The sequence below is a fragment of the Schistocerca serialis genome, chromosome 6, assembly GCF_023864345.2.
Source record: "Schistocerca serialis cubense isolate TAMUIC-IGC-003099 chromosome 6, iqSchSeri2.2, whole genome shotgun sequence".
Classification (NCBI taxonomy): domain Eukaryota; kingdom Metazoa; phylum Arthropoda; class Insecta; order Orthoptera; family Acrididae; genus Schistocerca; species Schistocerca serialis.
Genome location: NC_064643.1, coordinates 306,858,203 through 306,874,425, shown reverse-complemented (window position 1 = coordinate 306,874,425; position 16,223 = coordinate 306,858,203). Strand labels below are relative to the sequence as shown.

Below are 16,223 nucleotides of genomic sequence, written 5' to 3'. Positions count from 1 at the left end.
TTCACGTGATCCTCAAGGTCAATATATTTATATTATATGGGTACTGGTTTCGAACCCTGCCCCTGCTTAAATTTTGAATAAATACTCATCAGCAAAGGCGGCCAAAGACCAGCATAAGAAGATAACCTCGTACTACCAACGGCACTGCGGAGGAGGGGACAGATGTTCAGGGCATTCTCTTCCCCTTGGGGAGGGAAACTGTCCCTAAAAGGAGGAAGAATCAGCAGTGATCAACAGTGTGAGGATGCAGAAGGCAACGAAAGCTACTGCGTTAAAGACACATAATGTGTATCCACAGCACATGTGGCCTGTAATTGAACAAAGCGTCATGATAATCTGTTCATTGGCAAAATATTTTGGAGCGGTCCCACATTCGGGTCTCCCGCGAGGTACTGCCATGGGAGCGATGACCATGAGAATAAGATCGAATAACCGAAGGCAGGGTAACGTTCTACGAGTCGGGGCAAGGAATGTCAGAAGTTTGAACGTGATATGAAAGATAGAAAATATGAAAATGGAAATTGTAAGATTATATCTACCTATAGTAGTGGGGATCAGTAAAGCGAATGCAAAGACGACAAAGACTTCTGGTCAGATGAGTATAGGGTAATATCAACAGCAACAGAAAATGCTGTAGCAGGAGTAGGATTCGTTATGAATAGGAAGGCAGGGCAGAGAGTGAGTTACTGTGAACGCTTCGGTGATAAGGTTGTTCTCATCAGAATCGATAGCAAACCAACACCGACAGCAATAGTTCAGGTATACATGTGAACGTCGGTAGTAGAAGAGGAGGAGATAGAGGGAATATACGAGGATACTGAATGGGTAGCTGAGTATGTTGATAAAAAAAAACTAATAGTCGTGGGGGATTGGAATACGGTGTAGGGTAAGGAGTAGAAGAAAGAGTTACGAGATAATAATTATGGACTTGATAGTAAAAGTGAGAGAGGAGAAAGACTAACTGAGTTCTGCCATAAATTTCAGCTAGTAGTAGCGAATAATCTGTTCAAAATCACAACAAGAGCAAGTATACTTGGGAAAGGCGGAGAGATGGAGGAAGATTCCAGTTACATTCTACCATGGTCGGGTAGAGATTTCAAAATCACATATTGAATTTTAATGCTTACTCAGGAGCAGGTATAGACTCAGAGCACAAGTAGGCTGACGTTTAAGAGACTAGTCGGGAAGAATCAGTGTGCAAAGAAGTGGGATACGGAAGTACTAAGGATTGAAGAGGTACGCTTGAAGTTCTCTAAGTTCTCTGAGGCTAAGATACTTAGGAAAGTCAATACAACCGCCCGTAACGTTAAGAATGTAACGGGAACTCCACTGTTAAACGCGGTGAAGAGAGCGGATATGCGGAAAGAGTTAAGTGAGCGCCTCTACGAGGGGGAGAACTTACCTGATGACGTAATACAAGAAGAAATAGGAGTTGACAAGGAAGAGATAGGGGTCTCGTATTAGAGACAGAATTTAAAAGACCTTTGGACAATTAATATCACATAAGGCATAAGGGATCGGTAAAATTCCATCAGAATTTCTAAAATCGTGCGGGGAGCGGCCACAAAACTACTATTCGCGTTGATGCGTATAATGTATGTGTCTGGCGATATACCCATATACCATCAAACTTTTAGAAAAACGTTATCCGCGCAATCCCAAAGATGCCAGAACTATAGCACAATCAGCTGAATAGCTCTTTCATACAAGTCACTGTCAAGAATAATATACATAAGAATGAAAAATCAAACTGAGGATGTGCTAGATGATGATCAGTTTGGCTTTAGGAAAAATAAGGGCACCAGAGAGGCAATTCTGAAGCTGGTTGATGATGGTTACAAGACTATACAAAAATCAAGAGAGGACCTGGGAAAATCGTTCGACAATGTCAAATGGTGCAAGATGCTCGAAATTCTTAGAAAAATAAAGGAAAAGTATGTATAATATCCAATAATGAACATTAAGACTAGAAGACAAAAGCAAAGTGCTCATATTAAAATGTGTTTAAAACAGAGATGTACTATTCCACACCTACTGTTCAATCTACAGATGGAAGAATTAATGACGGAAATGAATGGAAGGTTCAAGAGTGGGATAAAAATGCAAGGTAAAAGGATATAAATGCTAAGAATCGCTGATAACATAGCTATTCTCAATGAAATTGAAGAAGAATTACAGTATCTGTTGCCGCGCGGCATTAGCCGAGCGGTCTCAGGCGCTGCAGTCATGAACTGTGCGGCTGGTCCTGGCGGAGGTTCGAGTCCTCCTTCGTGCATGGGTGTGTGTGTTTGTCCTTAGGATAATTTAGGTTACGTAGTGTGTAAGCTTAGGGACTGATGACCTTAGCAGTTAAGTCCCATAAGATTTCACACACATTTGAACATTTTTTTACAGTATCTGTTGTATGGAATGAACAGTGTAATGAGTTCAGAATATGGATTGAGAGTAAATCGAAGAAAGACGAAAGTAATGAGGAGTAGCAGAAATGAGAACAGCAAAAAACTTAACGTAAGAATTGGGGACCCCGAAGTAGGCGAAGTAACGGAGTTCTCCCACCAAGGCAGCAAAATGACCGGCGATGGGCGGAGAAAGGCGAACATAAAAAGCAGGCTAGTGCAGGTAAAGAGAGCATTCCTGACCAAGAGTAGTCTACTAGTATCATACGTAAGTCCTAATTTGAGGAAGAAGTTTCTAAGAATGTACGTTTGGAGCACAGCATCGTATGGCAGTGAAACGCGGAGTGTGGGAAAACCATAACTGAGCAGAATCGAAGCTTTCGGGATGCAGTGCTACATAAGAATATTGAAAATAACGAGAATGAGATTTTCACTCTGCAGCGGAGTGTGCGCTGATATGAAACTTCTTGGCAGATTAAAACTGCGTGCCGGACTGAGACTCGAACTCCGACCTTTGCCTTTTGGGGGAAAGTGCTCTACCAACTGAGCTACCCAAGCACCACTCACGACCCGCCCTCACAGCTTGAATTCTGCCAGTAATTCGTCTCCTACCTTCCAAACTTCACAGAAGCTCTTCTACCAACCTTGCAGAACTAGCACTCCTGCAAGAAAGGATATTGCGGAGACATCCCCCAGGCTGAGGCTAAGCCATGTCTCTGCAATATCCTTTCTTCCAGGAGTTCAGATTCTTCAAGGTTCGCAGAAGAGCTTCTGTGAAGTTTGGAAGGTAGGAGACGAGGTACTGGCGGAATAAAATCCGTGAGAAGGGGTCGTGAGTCGTGCTTGGGTAGTTCAGTTGGTAGAGCACTTGACCGCAAAAGGCAAAGTTCCCGAGTTCGAGTCTCGGTTCGACACACAGTTTTAATCTGCCACGAAGTTTCATATTGAAAATTAGGTTGACTCTTATGGTAAGTAATGACGAGCTTCTCCGCAGAATCGGCGAGGAAATAAATACATGAGAAACACTGATAATCAGAAGGGACAGGATGATAGGACATCTATTAAGACATCGTGGAGTAACCTTTATGGTGCTAGACGGAGCTGTAGGCAGTCAAACCTGAAGAGGAAGACAGAGATTGGAATACCTCCAATAGATAATTGAGGACATATGTTACAAGCACTGCTCTGAGATGAAAAGGTTGGCGCACGAGAGGAATTCGTGGCGGGCCGCATCAAACCAGTCACAAGACTGATAACTCAAAAAAAAAAAAAAATCAATTGCCTGATTGAAATGTTATTGTCAAAGTAAGCAATGCTTTTATTGACGTACACAAGAATAAATTCTTTACCGGATACAAGAGCTTTACACAAGGACGCCGTATTCTTTCCACTGATCGCCGTTCTTCCTCTTGAAGTCGCCCTGAGGGTCGTACATACTCAGGACTTGCTGCCACTCATTCGGCCTGTTGTTGGACAGGTACGCCATGAAACTGTACACCTTCCGCTCGTCTTCCGCACAGCTGTTGCAGCCTTTCTCCAAGAGCCGCCACATGGTATCTGTAGAAAGTAAATTGGTGTGATAAAGCATTACCGATAGATAAAAATGTAGTTTTTCATCATTTTTTATCTCCCACAATTGTGTTTGTACACGAGTATTAATTATGACTACATGTAAAGGGAGACAGACGGAAAAAATAGGTAAACTGTTTATTATTTCAAAGGTAATCGCAATAAATGTAAATACACTCAGCCCACTGTGAGATCTGACAGTGAATGCCTTCATGGAAAAATGCGGTTACCTACGGAAGCATGATTGTACCCAGGCGTGCACCTGCACGTCCGAAGAAAAACGACGGCCCCGAATGTCTTTCTTTAGGGCTCCAAAAATATGGAAATCGCTTGGGGAGAAATCGGGACTGTATGGGGGAACTGTAAGAGCTTCCCAACGAAAATTTTTCAGCGTACTCGAAATAACCTTGGCAATACATGGGCCCATCGATTTACTTCGGAAGAAGAGGTGTATGCCTCGGTACAATCATGGTTCCGTAGGCTTCTGCAAACATTTTTCCGTGATGACACTGAGCGACTTTTGTTGCAATGGGATAAATGTATGAACAGTTGTGGCGATTACTTTTGAAGTAATGAGCAGCTGACGCACTTTTTTTCCATCTGTCTCGTTTTCATTTGACTGCCCCTTATAGACTGCAACAGCAGCCACAACAGGGCCCCAACAAATTTTCTACGCGCTTCCATCCGAGATAGCGTTATTATTTCGTTACGTTAGTGTATCCACTTCTCTTGTGCCCTGAAATGCGACTTTATCTAAACTGATCCCATATAGAGAGTTTAGTCATCCATTTGTAATATGAGTAATCAGATATTCACGAAATTGATGTAGGTTAATTGTAAATACTTGCTTCAGAAATAAATTGAATGTCACTGTGGTATGTATTGTATGCGTGTCGAAAAAATTGCGTGTGGAGACAACGTCAACACTTGCCGGGGAGTGGACATAAACAACATTTTTGTTCTCGGCGTTACTTAAAATACTCTTATTATTCTTAGCAACACAAACAAATGTTCGTATTAGTGGTGGATAGTCTTTAATTAAAGAACACGATCCGCGCACTGATAAACCCTGAAACAAACTTGGTTCAGCTAAGTTACCAAACTACTTGTGCGCGTGTGTCGACCAGTCTGGGGCGGCGGCAAAAGACAGCAAAAGGAAAGCTGCAGTTTTAAGTTTTCCGCTTAAGAAATCATTCGCGCAAAACCATCGTACAAACATACCGTTGATTTCTGTCGTACAGACTCCTGCACAGTGGACATAAAAATTGAGATCCGTGGCGTAGAGAACAAACTGAAAGAGTTGAAAACAAAGAAGTCAACGGGTCCAGACGGAATCCAAGTTTGGTTTTACAGAGCACTGGCTCCTTACTTAGCCCGCGTTCATTGAGAATCTCTCGCGCACAGAGAAGTCCAAATCGAATCGTCGCTCGTGACTCCTGTATACAGCGTGGTCCATTGATCGTGACCGGGCGAAATATCTCACGAAATAAGCGTCAAACGAAAAAACTACAAAGAAAGAAACTTGCCTAGCTTGAAGGGGGAAACCACATGGCGCTATGGTCGGCGCGCTAGATGGCGCTGCCATAGGTCAAACGGATATCAACTGCGTTTTTTTTAAATAGGAACCCCCACTTTTTATTACATATTCGTGTAGTACGTAAAAGAATATGATTGTTTTAGTTGGACCACTTTTTTCGCTTTGTGATAGATGGCGCTGTAATAGTCACAAGCGTATAAGTACATGGTATCACGTAACATTCCGCCAGTGCGGACGGTGTTTCGTGATACATTACCCGTGCTAAAATGGACCGTTTACCAATTGCGGAAAAGGTCGATATCGTGTTGATGTATGGCTATTGTGATCAAAATGCCCAACGGGCGTGTGCTATGTATGCTGCTCGGTATCCTGGACGACATCATCCAAGTGTCCGGACCGTTCGCCAGAGGGTTACGTTATTTAAGGAAACAAGAAGTATTCAGCCACATGTGAAACGTCAACCACGACCTGCAACAAATGATGATGCCCAAGTAGATGTTTTAGCTACTGTCGCTGCTAATCGGCACATCAGTAGCAGACAAATTGCGTGAGAATCGGGAATCTCAAATAAAGTCGGTGTTGAGAATGCTACATCAACATCGATTGCACCCGTACCATATTTCTATGCACCAGGAATTCCATGGCGACGACTTTGAACGTCGTGTACAGTTCTGCCACTGAGCACAAGAGAAATTACGGGGCGATGACAGATTTTTTGCACGCGTTCTATTTAGCGACGAAGCGTCATTCACCAACAGCGGTAACGTAAACCGGCAAAATATGCACTATTGGGCAACGGAAAATCCACAATGGCTGCTACTAGTGGAACATGATGTTTCACTGCATGAGAGAATGGCGATGTACTTCCAACATGATGAATGTCCGGCACATAGCTCGCGTGCGGTTGCAGCGGTATTGAATAGCGTATTTCATGGCAGGTGGATTTGTCTTCGAAGCACCATACCGTGGCCCGCACGTTCACCAGATCTGACGTCCCCGGATTTCCTTCTGTGGGGAAACTTGAAGGATATTTGTCATCGTGCTCCACATACCTGTTACCAACTATTCGTCTAAAACTGTGAGCCATATGTTTGTGACTATTACAGCGCTATCTATCACAAAGCGAAAAAAGTGGTCCAACTAAGACATTCATATTTCTTTACGTACTCCACGAGTATGTAATAAAAATGGGGGTTCCTATTTAAAAAAAAACGCAGTTGATATCCGTTTGACCTATGGCAGCGACATCTAGCGCACCAACCACAGCGCCATCTGGTTTCCCCCTTCAAGCTAGACGAGTCTCGTTCTTTGCAGTTTTTTCGTTTGATGCTTATTTCGTGAGATATTTGGCCGGTCACTATCAATGGACCACCCTGTATAAGAAGGGTAAAAGAACTGTCACACGTAGTTACAGTCAATATCCTCAGTATCGGTTTGCTGCAGAATTCTTGAACACATTTTGATTTCGAATATAATAAATTTCCTTGAGACGGAAAAGCTTCCGCCAACAAAACATCAAGAAGCTAGAGAGCATCGCTCGTGCGAAACTCAGTTGGCTCTTTTCTGACATGACATCCTATCTTCAAACAATGGATGAAGGGCAAGAGGGAACTCTCACATTCTTAGATTTCGGGAAGTCATTTGACACTGTGACCAACTGCAGATGGCTGATGAAGGTCCGAGCATACATTTCAGCTTCCCAGATATGTGAGTGGTTAAAAGACGTTTTTACGTTAGAACCCAGTAAGTGGTCCTCGACGGCGAGTTTCCATTAGAGACGAAGGTTTCGTCAGGAGAGCACCACGGATGTATTATAGGTGTGCTTTTATTCTCTGTATCAGTAAATGACCCGACGGATGTGGCGATCAGCAATTCATGGCTGTTTGCTAATGTCGTCGTTAATCGGCTGTAGAATTATGTAAGATGACTTAGATTAAATTTGTAGTTGCTGTGGTGAATGGCAGCTGGCTCTAAATCTAGGAAAAGTCATGCGATACCTTCTAATATTTTATCGGAATCCTTTGTCCGCCCCCGGTAGCTGGGTGGTCAGCGTGACAAAATGTTACTCCTAAGGGGCCGGTTTCGATTCCCGGCTGGGTCGGAGATTTTCTCCGCTCAGAGACTGGGTGTTGTCTTGTCCTAATCATCATCATTTCATCCCCAACGACGCGCAAGTCGCCGAAGTGGCGTCAAATCGAAAGACCTGCACCTCCCTACGGGAGGCCCTAGTTACATGACTTTTTTTTTTGTCGGAATCCTTTTTCCCGGTCTAGTGCAACAACTCGACGTGGTACGGATTTAAAATACTGAGCCACTCTGTCTCTATAGCCGCCAATAATTGCGATAGTGTTGCCGGGGCAAGATTTTATGCATGATCTGACATCTCGGTTATATTCCATAAATGTTCGATGGTTTTTTTTTTTTTTTTTACAGTGGGACTTAACAGCTATGGTCACCAGTACCCTAGAACTTAGAACTACTTAAACCTAACTAACCTAAGGACATCACACAACACCCAGTCATCACGAGGCAGAGAAAATCCCTGACCCCGCCGGGAATCGAACCCGGGAACCCGGGCACGGATGGGTTTCATGTCGGGCGATCTAGGCGGCGAAATCATTCGCTCGAATTGCCCAGAATGTTTTTAAAACCAATGGCGAAGAGTTGTGACTCTGTGACACGGCGCATCGTCGTCCATACAAATTCCATCGTTGTTTGGGAACATGACGTCCATGAATGACGGCAATCGGTCTCCCAATAGCCGAACATAACGATTTAGAGCCAATGATCGGTTCAGCTGGACCAGAGAACCCTGTCCATTCAATTAATCACAGCCCACACCATTGTGGAACCACCATCAGATTGCATAGTGACCCCGTGGAGTCTGCGCCACACTCTAACCCTACCATCAGCTTTTACCAACTGAAATCGGGACTCATCCAACCAGACCACGATTTTCCCGTCGTCTAGGGTCCAACCGATACGGTCACGAGCCCAGGAGAGGCGCTGAAGGTGCTGTCGTGCTGTTAGCAAAGGCTCTTGTGTCAGTTATCTGCTGCCGCAGCCCATTAACGCCAAATTTCACCGGGCTACCCTAACTGATACGTTCGCCGTACGTCCCTTTTGCTTTCTGTGGTTATTTCAAGCAATGTTGCTCGTCTGTTAACACTGACAACTCTACGTAAACGCCGCTGCTCCTATTCTCGGCACACACTTGACACTGTGTGTCTCGGAATATTGAATTCCCTAACGATTTCCGAAATGGAACATCCCATGCATCTAGCTACAACTACCATTCCTTTTTCGAAGTCTGTTAATTCCTGTTGTGCAGCCACAAACACGTCAGGAACCTTTACACATGAATCACCTGAGTATAGATGACATCTCAGGAAATGCACTGCCCTTTTATACCTTGCGTACATGATACTACTGCCATATGTATATGTGAACGTCGCTATCACCTCCGCGTATTACGCTGACATGGAAGACATAAGTGTGACTCAGAATTAATTATATAGTTTGTGATCCAATCAGAGTACCTCACACTACGTGGTTTAGTGTGATGAGTAATGCTTTGTACATCGTTCCATTTTCTTTTAGAAGTGATTCTCCACGCAAATTTTTCGTCAGGATGTTGAAGTGAGTAACTGTGGTGTAATTTGTTTTATTGTCATTATTTGATTCCTGACGATAAATATATGCGATGAACTGTGTGAATTCCTTGCACTGCGTGCTCTACATCAACACACACGTTCATGGCAATCTCAACGCGGATCTAAAGTGATATTCAAGGTACTCAGATTTAAACCATCAAAATTGCTTTTATAAGCTACCTAGAGTGAAGGAAGTTTGTAACGCCAGTGTTGACAAAAGTCTATAAGGGTGCCTAATTACCATCACAGAGATTTAACGAAGAACAAGTATGTTAATCTGTATGTTCACTCCATAAATATTTCCCTGGCGCATGGATCTACGTGTCGAACAAAACTAAAATTGGTATCGTTGAAAATGAAGTTGAACCTCTTGAGAAACGTCTGCACAGTGATCAGTTTGGTATTCGCAAAGCAGACATCTATGGCCATTGGTAGAGCCGACTGAGACGAGCATAAGAGAAGACTTAATGTGTAAAGGTTTTGTTAAAGAATTTTTTTCTAGCAACTAGCAGCTCTTTTAAATAAAACGAGAAATAAGAACTTCGAGTGCATTGATCTGCACTGTGATTAGAACTGACAACTCACACCGCCCCCGTACATTTGAAGAACGACTGAACTAACGAGAAGCTGCTGTGATTCTTTCCGGTATGGAAGGGGGTTGTTAACGCCGGTGTTGCGGAATTTCAGCACAGGTATGGCAAAGTTAGTGACATTAGTTTCCGCCTTTGCAAATTATAGCACATAAAATACTGAGGTATACAAACTTGCATGACAATTTCGATTTGCTCAAAATACTAACATATAAAGGGCTAACATTGACAGTTTGCAATGAAATTTCATTTCAATGGAATGAAAGGTAACTGGAAATCAACTTGCCCCACCCGTCACTAAACAGTAAGAGATTAAACGCTTTGCACATCGAAATCAAATTGACTACGTGCAGTCTTGTGGCACATACAGTTAGAATTTCACTACTACCACGAGAATGCAGAAGTATGTTGGTGAGGATGGAAGCATTAAGAAACACAGTTAACTAATCATCCAATGCCACACAGTAATCAATTCATTTGAGGATTCGGAGGAGAAGAAACTGAAAATTATGTTCATTAACAAGGAATCCGGCATGCAGATGTGGGCAATATGCAGTTCTGTATCTTCATGAGTTTTTCACATTGAGATCTATGCAGACAAGGTGTCTCAAGCCTTTTGGGTCAAATTGAAACAGGTAATAGTGGGTACACAAGTGATTACATAGAGATTGGGAACCAAAGGTCGGAAATACATATTTATTGTGTTATGGGCATATACAGTGCAGAGCGCATAACAAAAACGTAGCTCATAGTTATTGCTGAAAGTAACCACCGCCAATCTCCTTGCCTGCATGGCAATGGCGCAAGGATTTATGCCATACTGTCTCAAAGATCATTGGTGTCTATTGTACCAGCAGACAGTCATATTGGGCCCTAGCCCATGAAACTCACACTTCCAACGATACAGTGGATACTGGTCAATCTGGTACTACACCACTATCGCAAATAACGTGTGCAAGCACTTGGACCAACGAATTTTGAGCCCCACGTTCGTTTCTGTCAATGGATTATCAACCGCAGTGCTGTAGTACCGAACTTCGTGCAGTATGTATTTTCCACGGATAAGGCCTCATTCACCCATGATGGTTGTTTCAACAGCCGCGCCAGCTGTGTCCGGAGTGAAGACAATCCCCACGTCATCCACATCGGTGGCCACCAGAGACAATTTTTCTGTCAATGTGTGGAGGACATTGTCCAAGATCACATAATAGACCCTAATTTACTGCCTCCTCTTTGATTGGTCCATATTACCTGTTGTTACTACGTAAAGTGCTGCCACAGTCCTTGGACACTGTACCCCTTGTTGTCTGCGAAAGGATGTGGTTTCAACACAATAGTGCACCAACCCTCTCCTATGTTAATGTCAGCGAGCACCTGAACAACAAGTAGAGGAAGTCCTGTCTCGTAGCCAGCGAGATTACCGGATCTCACGCCTCTGGACATTTTCCTGTGGGGTTATGCCAAGGTTTTCTTATGTGAAATCGCCGTAGTAACGAAAGAAGACCTGCTTGCTAGGGCCCAAGCTGCCTGTCTTCTGGTACAACAGACACCACGGATCTTTGGGAGAGTGCGACAGAACTTCATGCGGCATTGCCATGCATACATTGACGCTGGCGGTCAAACAGCTACTATGATCTATGTTGCTGTTATGCTGTGTATACTGTGTACGTCTGTAGCACAATAGACATGCATTTCTGACCATTGGCTCCCTATTTCAGTTTAATCGGTAGAGCATCCACTATCGTGCACAGTAACTAGCCTCTCCACTGGCTTTGTATTGTTGCCCACTTGTTTGGTCCCGAAATGATGTAAAGAATCCAAATCCGTATCTCTGATGGTTCCTTCAAAGTGACGACCGACAGTCTCAGTGCATGCATGGCAATGGCACATGAAGTTCTGTCGTACTCTCTCAAAGATCCTTGCAGGAGACAGACAGCTTGGATTGTAGCCCACAAAATGCATACTTTGAAGGATTCAGTATGGAGAGTACTGATGGAACTGGTATATACCTCCGTCGTAAATAATGTGTGCAAGCGCTGGAGCCAACGGATTTTGAGCTGCGTGTTCAATTCTGTCAATGGATCATCCACCGCAGTGCTGTACTGTCGAACTTAGTATAGTTTGTGTTGTCTTAAACAGAAAATGTTTCAGTGCTTTCCTGAATAATATAGTTGCAGGAAGGCATTTTCAGATATTTATCTGGCTTCAAAGGTATGTCTGATCCACTATTACTATTCGTTCCACCTCGTTTATGTAACTTTGTTTATACTATAGCATTTTATTGTGTGAACCATGATATTATGTTACTGAAATTACAATTCTATGGTATAAATGCAATAGCATACGAGTGGTTTAAGTCATACCTACAGAACAGGAAGCAAAAAGTTTCCTTATGTGGGTCAAGTGATTTAAGTAAGTTTGCCACGTCATCTAACTGAGGTGAAATTACACTATGTTCCACAGGGTTCAAACATGGGTCCCCTTCTGTTCTTCATACATGTGAATGGCCTCCCTTCCTGTCTGAAACAGGAGGCTGAACTGACACTGTTTGCTGATGATACAAACATCATTATTAATCCAGTAAAAGAAACTCCACTTGAAAATGATACAAATAAGGTCTTTGGAAAAGTCATTTATTGGTTTTCTGCAAATGGGCTTGCTCTGTACATTAAAAAAACACAGTACATCCAATTTTCTGGTGCAAAAAGTACAGTTCCTTCAATAAATATATCACATCAACAGACGTCATTAGATAGGGTAGAGCATACTAAGCATACATTTTGTGCCATTTAATTGAATTGGGTAAATAATAGAAATATTAATCTTTAACTCTGTATTGTAATATATATATATATATATATATATATATATATATATATATATATATATATATATATATATCTTCTTTCATATGTGCATTGCTTGTGCACTTGACACGTACCACGTCATACTGTGCGATTGATCAGTGGAACATGCAACCAATTGACTAACTAACTAACTAACTATGCGTTTCGAATAACAAATAACAGATGTACGTGTTGTGAGAAAACTGCTTTCGTAATCGAAAGTTTCCTTGAAATACAGACTGAAGAACTAATTCTCGGCTTATGTTATCTTCCTGAAATTGCTATGTTTGGTCGGTTTCCAATCTCTTCATCTCACAGACTGCACCGCGTGAGCTTTTCGGGTTGGATTGACAGGAACTCTGAGGTCAAATGACACAAAGGAAACAAAATAAAAGTAAACAGAGCAACCAAGATTAATGTATATAAAAGAAAATATCACTTGAAGGGGTACACATACAAATGAAATGTGATTCCTTTACACTTTACACTATAATGACAACGGTTAGTACACCCATACGTGTTGCAACTGGCATTTTTGATCAAAACACTTACATCAGAAGCTTATGTTTGGGGCTACTAACAGGGCAGATGTGAGTTTCAGGGCTGTGACGTTATGAAAACTCCTCTTAACCTCCATGTTCATCACTGTTTTAAATCAACAGGAACTGTTGTTGACTTCTGACTGCATCACCGGCCTCACGTTGCCTTTTCTTATTGGGCTTTTCCTATTGTCCTAAAAATGAGACGCCAAGGTAAATATGCATACTCTGGGTAGAAAAACGTCCACCATTCCACTCATGCAGAATTAATACTGGCCGTGTACACCGGTACCAAATAGTGATTGGAAATCTCTTGTGAATGAAGGAATGAGAAAAATAATAGAAACAATGACAAACTAATAATGAATGAAATTATTGTAGTATGGAAGAAGGCTGACCAATTAAAAATAAAAATAAACAGAAATAAGCTGATCTTTCAGTTGGCATAATGCAGAGGTTTTCTTAGCATTTTGTTACAAATTTACGTTCTATTTGCAGATTACAAAGAAAAAATTGAAGCGTTACACATCGGTAGCCCAACGAGGTCTACCCTTGCCTTAGATCAAGAGACAAGCATGGTGCCATGGAGAAAACATGACACTGCTTATTTAGTTGTACGCTATTGCTCTGGTGTTAATTAATGCAGATATTTCACAACATAAAATACGAAACTGGTTGAAATTTGAGCGTGAAATGACAGTCATAAGGTCAAAAATAGAATTTACGATCTCGATCTCGTACGAAAACTATTCACATTTCTTCATCACTATGGAAAGAGAATATTACGAGAATTAAGGATGATCATTCAGCACCAACCCCGAAAGTGAATGAATGATCACGAAGTGTCACATATCGTCAGCATCGTTGCCAAATCTTAACTGCATTAGCAATACAAAGAACTCCATGGGCAGTTCACAACGTCCTCACCGCTGTCCACAACCTGCTCCAGCAAACAGATGAGTTGCACACTTATCTTCTTGGGCTTGGCTGAAAGCTTTCTCTAATAAAACAAAAATATGTACAAAAATTCCTTGTCCAATATGTCACGAAACTTTGAGGGTATTCACACTGTTGACCTCAAACGACTTGTATGTTAGTCCTGTCTTGTGTCATAAACAACTTGAATATAAGGAACACCATCAATATCTGGAGATGTTATGGATGATAGACTACCACATCGATGACACTGAGTAATAAATCAAACCGAGGATTCAAAAGAAGAAAATTGAATGTAAGGCTATTGAAACAGAAACAAAACACAAGAAATTGGCAAACGTGCAATTGTTCACGTTCATTTGGTTTTCACCTCCATAAGCTTGTTCATTGCTTCCATACATTTCTCCCGTCTTGTCTGATATCGCGATGATGAATAAAATTCAGATCCGTCACTGATAGCTGCTTTGACTCTCTTAAGAGTCTTTCTCTTGTATTATTAGTGATGTAGCTTCGTATTCACGAATCAGATGTGTATGGCTACCCCTGAGAGGTTGCCAGAGGACATGACAAGGAGGGTTAAAATTCATCACTTACTTGTGACAGTTAGCAGCTCAATTAAAATAGTAGTGAAAGTAAGTGATAAGCACAAATTCTGCCGCAACCTTGGAACTGACTTTGAAAGCAGCTACCATTTGAAAAGTGAGCACTTTACAACTAGGTGGACAAAGCACTGCTGCATTAAACACTATCTCATTGCCATAATCGAAGCTGAAGCAGCTAGCTTGCAACGTGAAAGATGCGAGTAGGGGTAGCTTACGCCTGAAACAACGTTCTTGGAATCAAAAACATTTACTTTAGTAACTCTACGTGTTATCTTAAGTGTGAATTATTCAGAATATTTCATGGAGATGACAACAAAATTTCAAGCGAATTTGACAGGATAAATCAGTCCCACGCCCGAAAATCACTGTCAAGCAACACGGTAGCCAAACAATGTCTAAGATGCTTCAATGTCGTGACCACGCTACCGGCCAGAAGAATCAGTTTTCGTAACTCTGCCACAACCGTAAGATAGCTACGAATTTGTGGCCACGACAGATGACAAGGAGAAGACAAGTTAATTTATCAGCATAAATCAGTCCCACACTTGAATTTCACTATTTTGATCAGATTAGATTTACTTTCATTCCAATTGATACGTAGTGAGGAGGTCCTACAGGATGTAGAACATGTCAGAAAAACAACAATACATGACAAATATTTACAACTCAAACAAATAAGCTAATGTACCATTCCACAGGTCCTAAGTTGAATGATCGTCATTTTTTAATGAACACTATATGAAAGAATCATTTTACAAATACTAATGCACTGAATTTAAAATAAAAAAGTTTTTTAATTTATTTATAAGATAATAAATGTGTAATACATCTACTATAATACTTATTTACAATGAACACATTACTGCACTGAAATGGTGTAGAAGTTAAATTGTACTTACACTCTCTCTCTCTCTCTCTCTCTCTCTCTCTCTCTTTCACACACACACACACACACATACTTATTTACAATGAACACATTGCTGCACTGAAATTGTGCAGAAGTTATATTGTTCTTAAATATACACAAATCAGTTGGTTCTACTGAGAAATTCATCATTGGAATAAAGGAGTTGGCCACCAAGAAATCCTTTAGGCTTCTATTAAACTGAATTTCATTGGTTGTTAAGCTTTTTATGGCTGCTGGAAAGTTATTGAAAATGTACGTTCCTGAATAATGCACACCTTTTTGTACAAGACTGAGCGACTTTAAATCCTTGTGAAGATTATTCTTATTTCTAGTACTGATTCCATGAATTGAGCTGTTAGTTTGAAAAAGTGATTTATTTTTAATGACAAATTTTATTAAAGGATAAATATATTAGGAAGCAGTAGTTAGTATCCCTAGTTCCCTAAACAGGCTTCTGCAGGATGTTCTTGAGTTCACACCACATATAACTCTTACTGCACGTTTTTGTGCGCGGAAAACTATAGCTTGGCTTGATGAATTACTCCAAAAAATAATCCCATATGACATTATGAAATGAAATTTTTTTAAATGTACAAAATGTTTATTATTGTTACAATCTTATTTCAGTAAAATAAATACTGGAGATAG

At 41.4% G+C, this 16,223-nt stretch overlaps 1 protein-coding gene across 3 annotated transcripts in view; it reads right to left on the bottom strand.

The window, feature by feature from the left end:
• LOC126484331 (allergen Tha p 1-like) overlaps positions 1-16,223 on the bottom strand; it is a 99,073-nt gene that overhangs the window by 72,070 nt on the left and 10,780 nt on the right. The window contains exon 2 of one of the 3 annotated variants that reach the window (XM_050107777.1): positions 3,746-3,953. The exons of 1 other annotated variant lie outside the window; for it this stretch is intronic. In XM_050107777.1, the coding sequence (XP_049963734.1) occupies positions 3,760-3,953 (194 nt within the window). In that variant the 3' untranslated portion in view covers positions 3,746-3,759. Of the gene's footprint in view, positions 1-3,690; positions 3,954-16,223 lie in introns of those variants that run through there. One more of the 3 variants, XM_050107776.1, reaches the window with a different exon arrangement.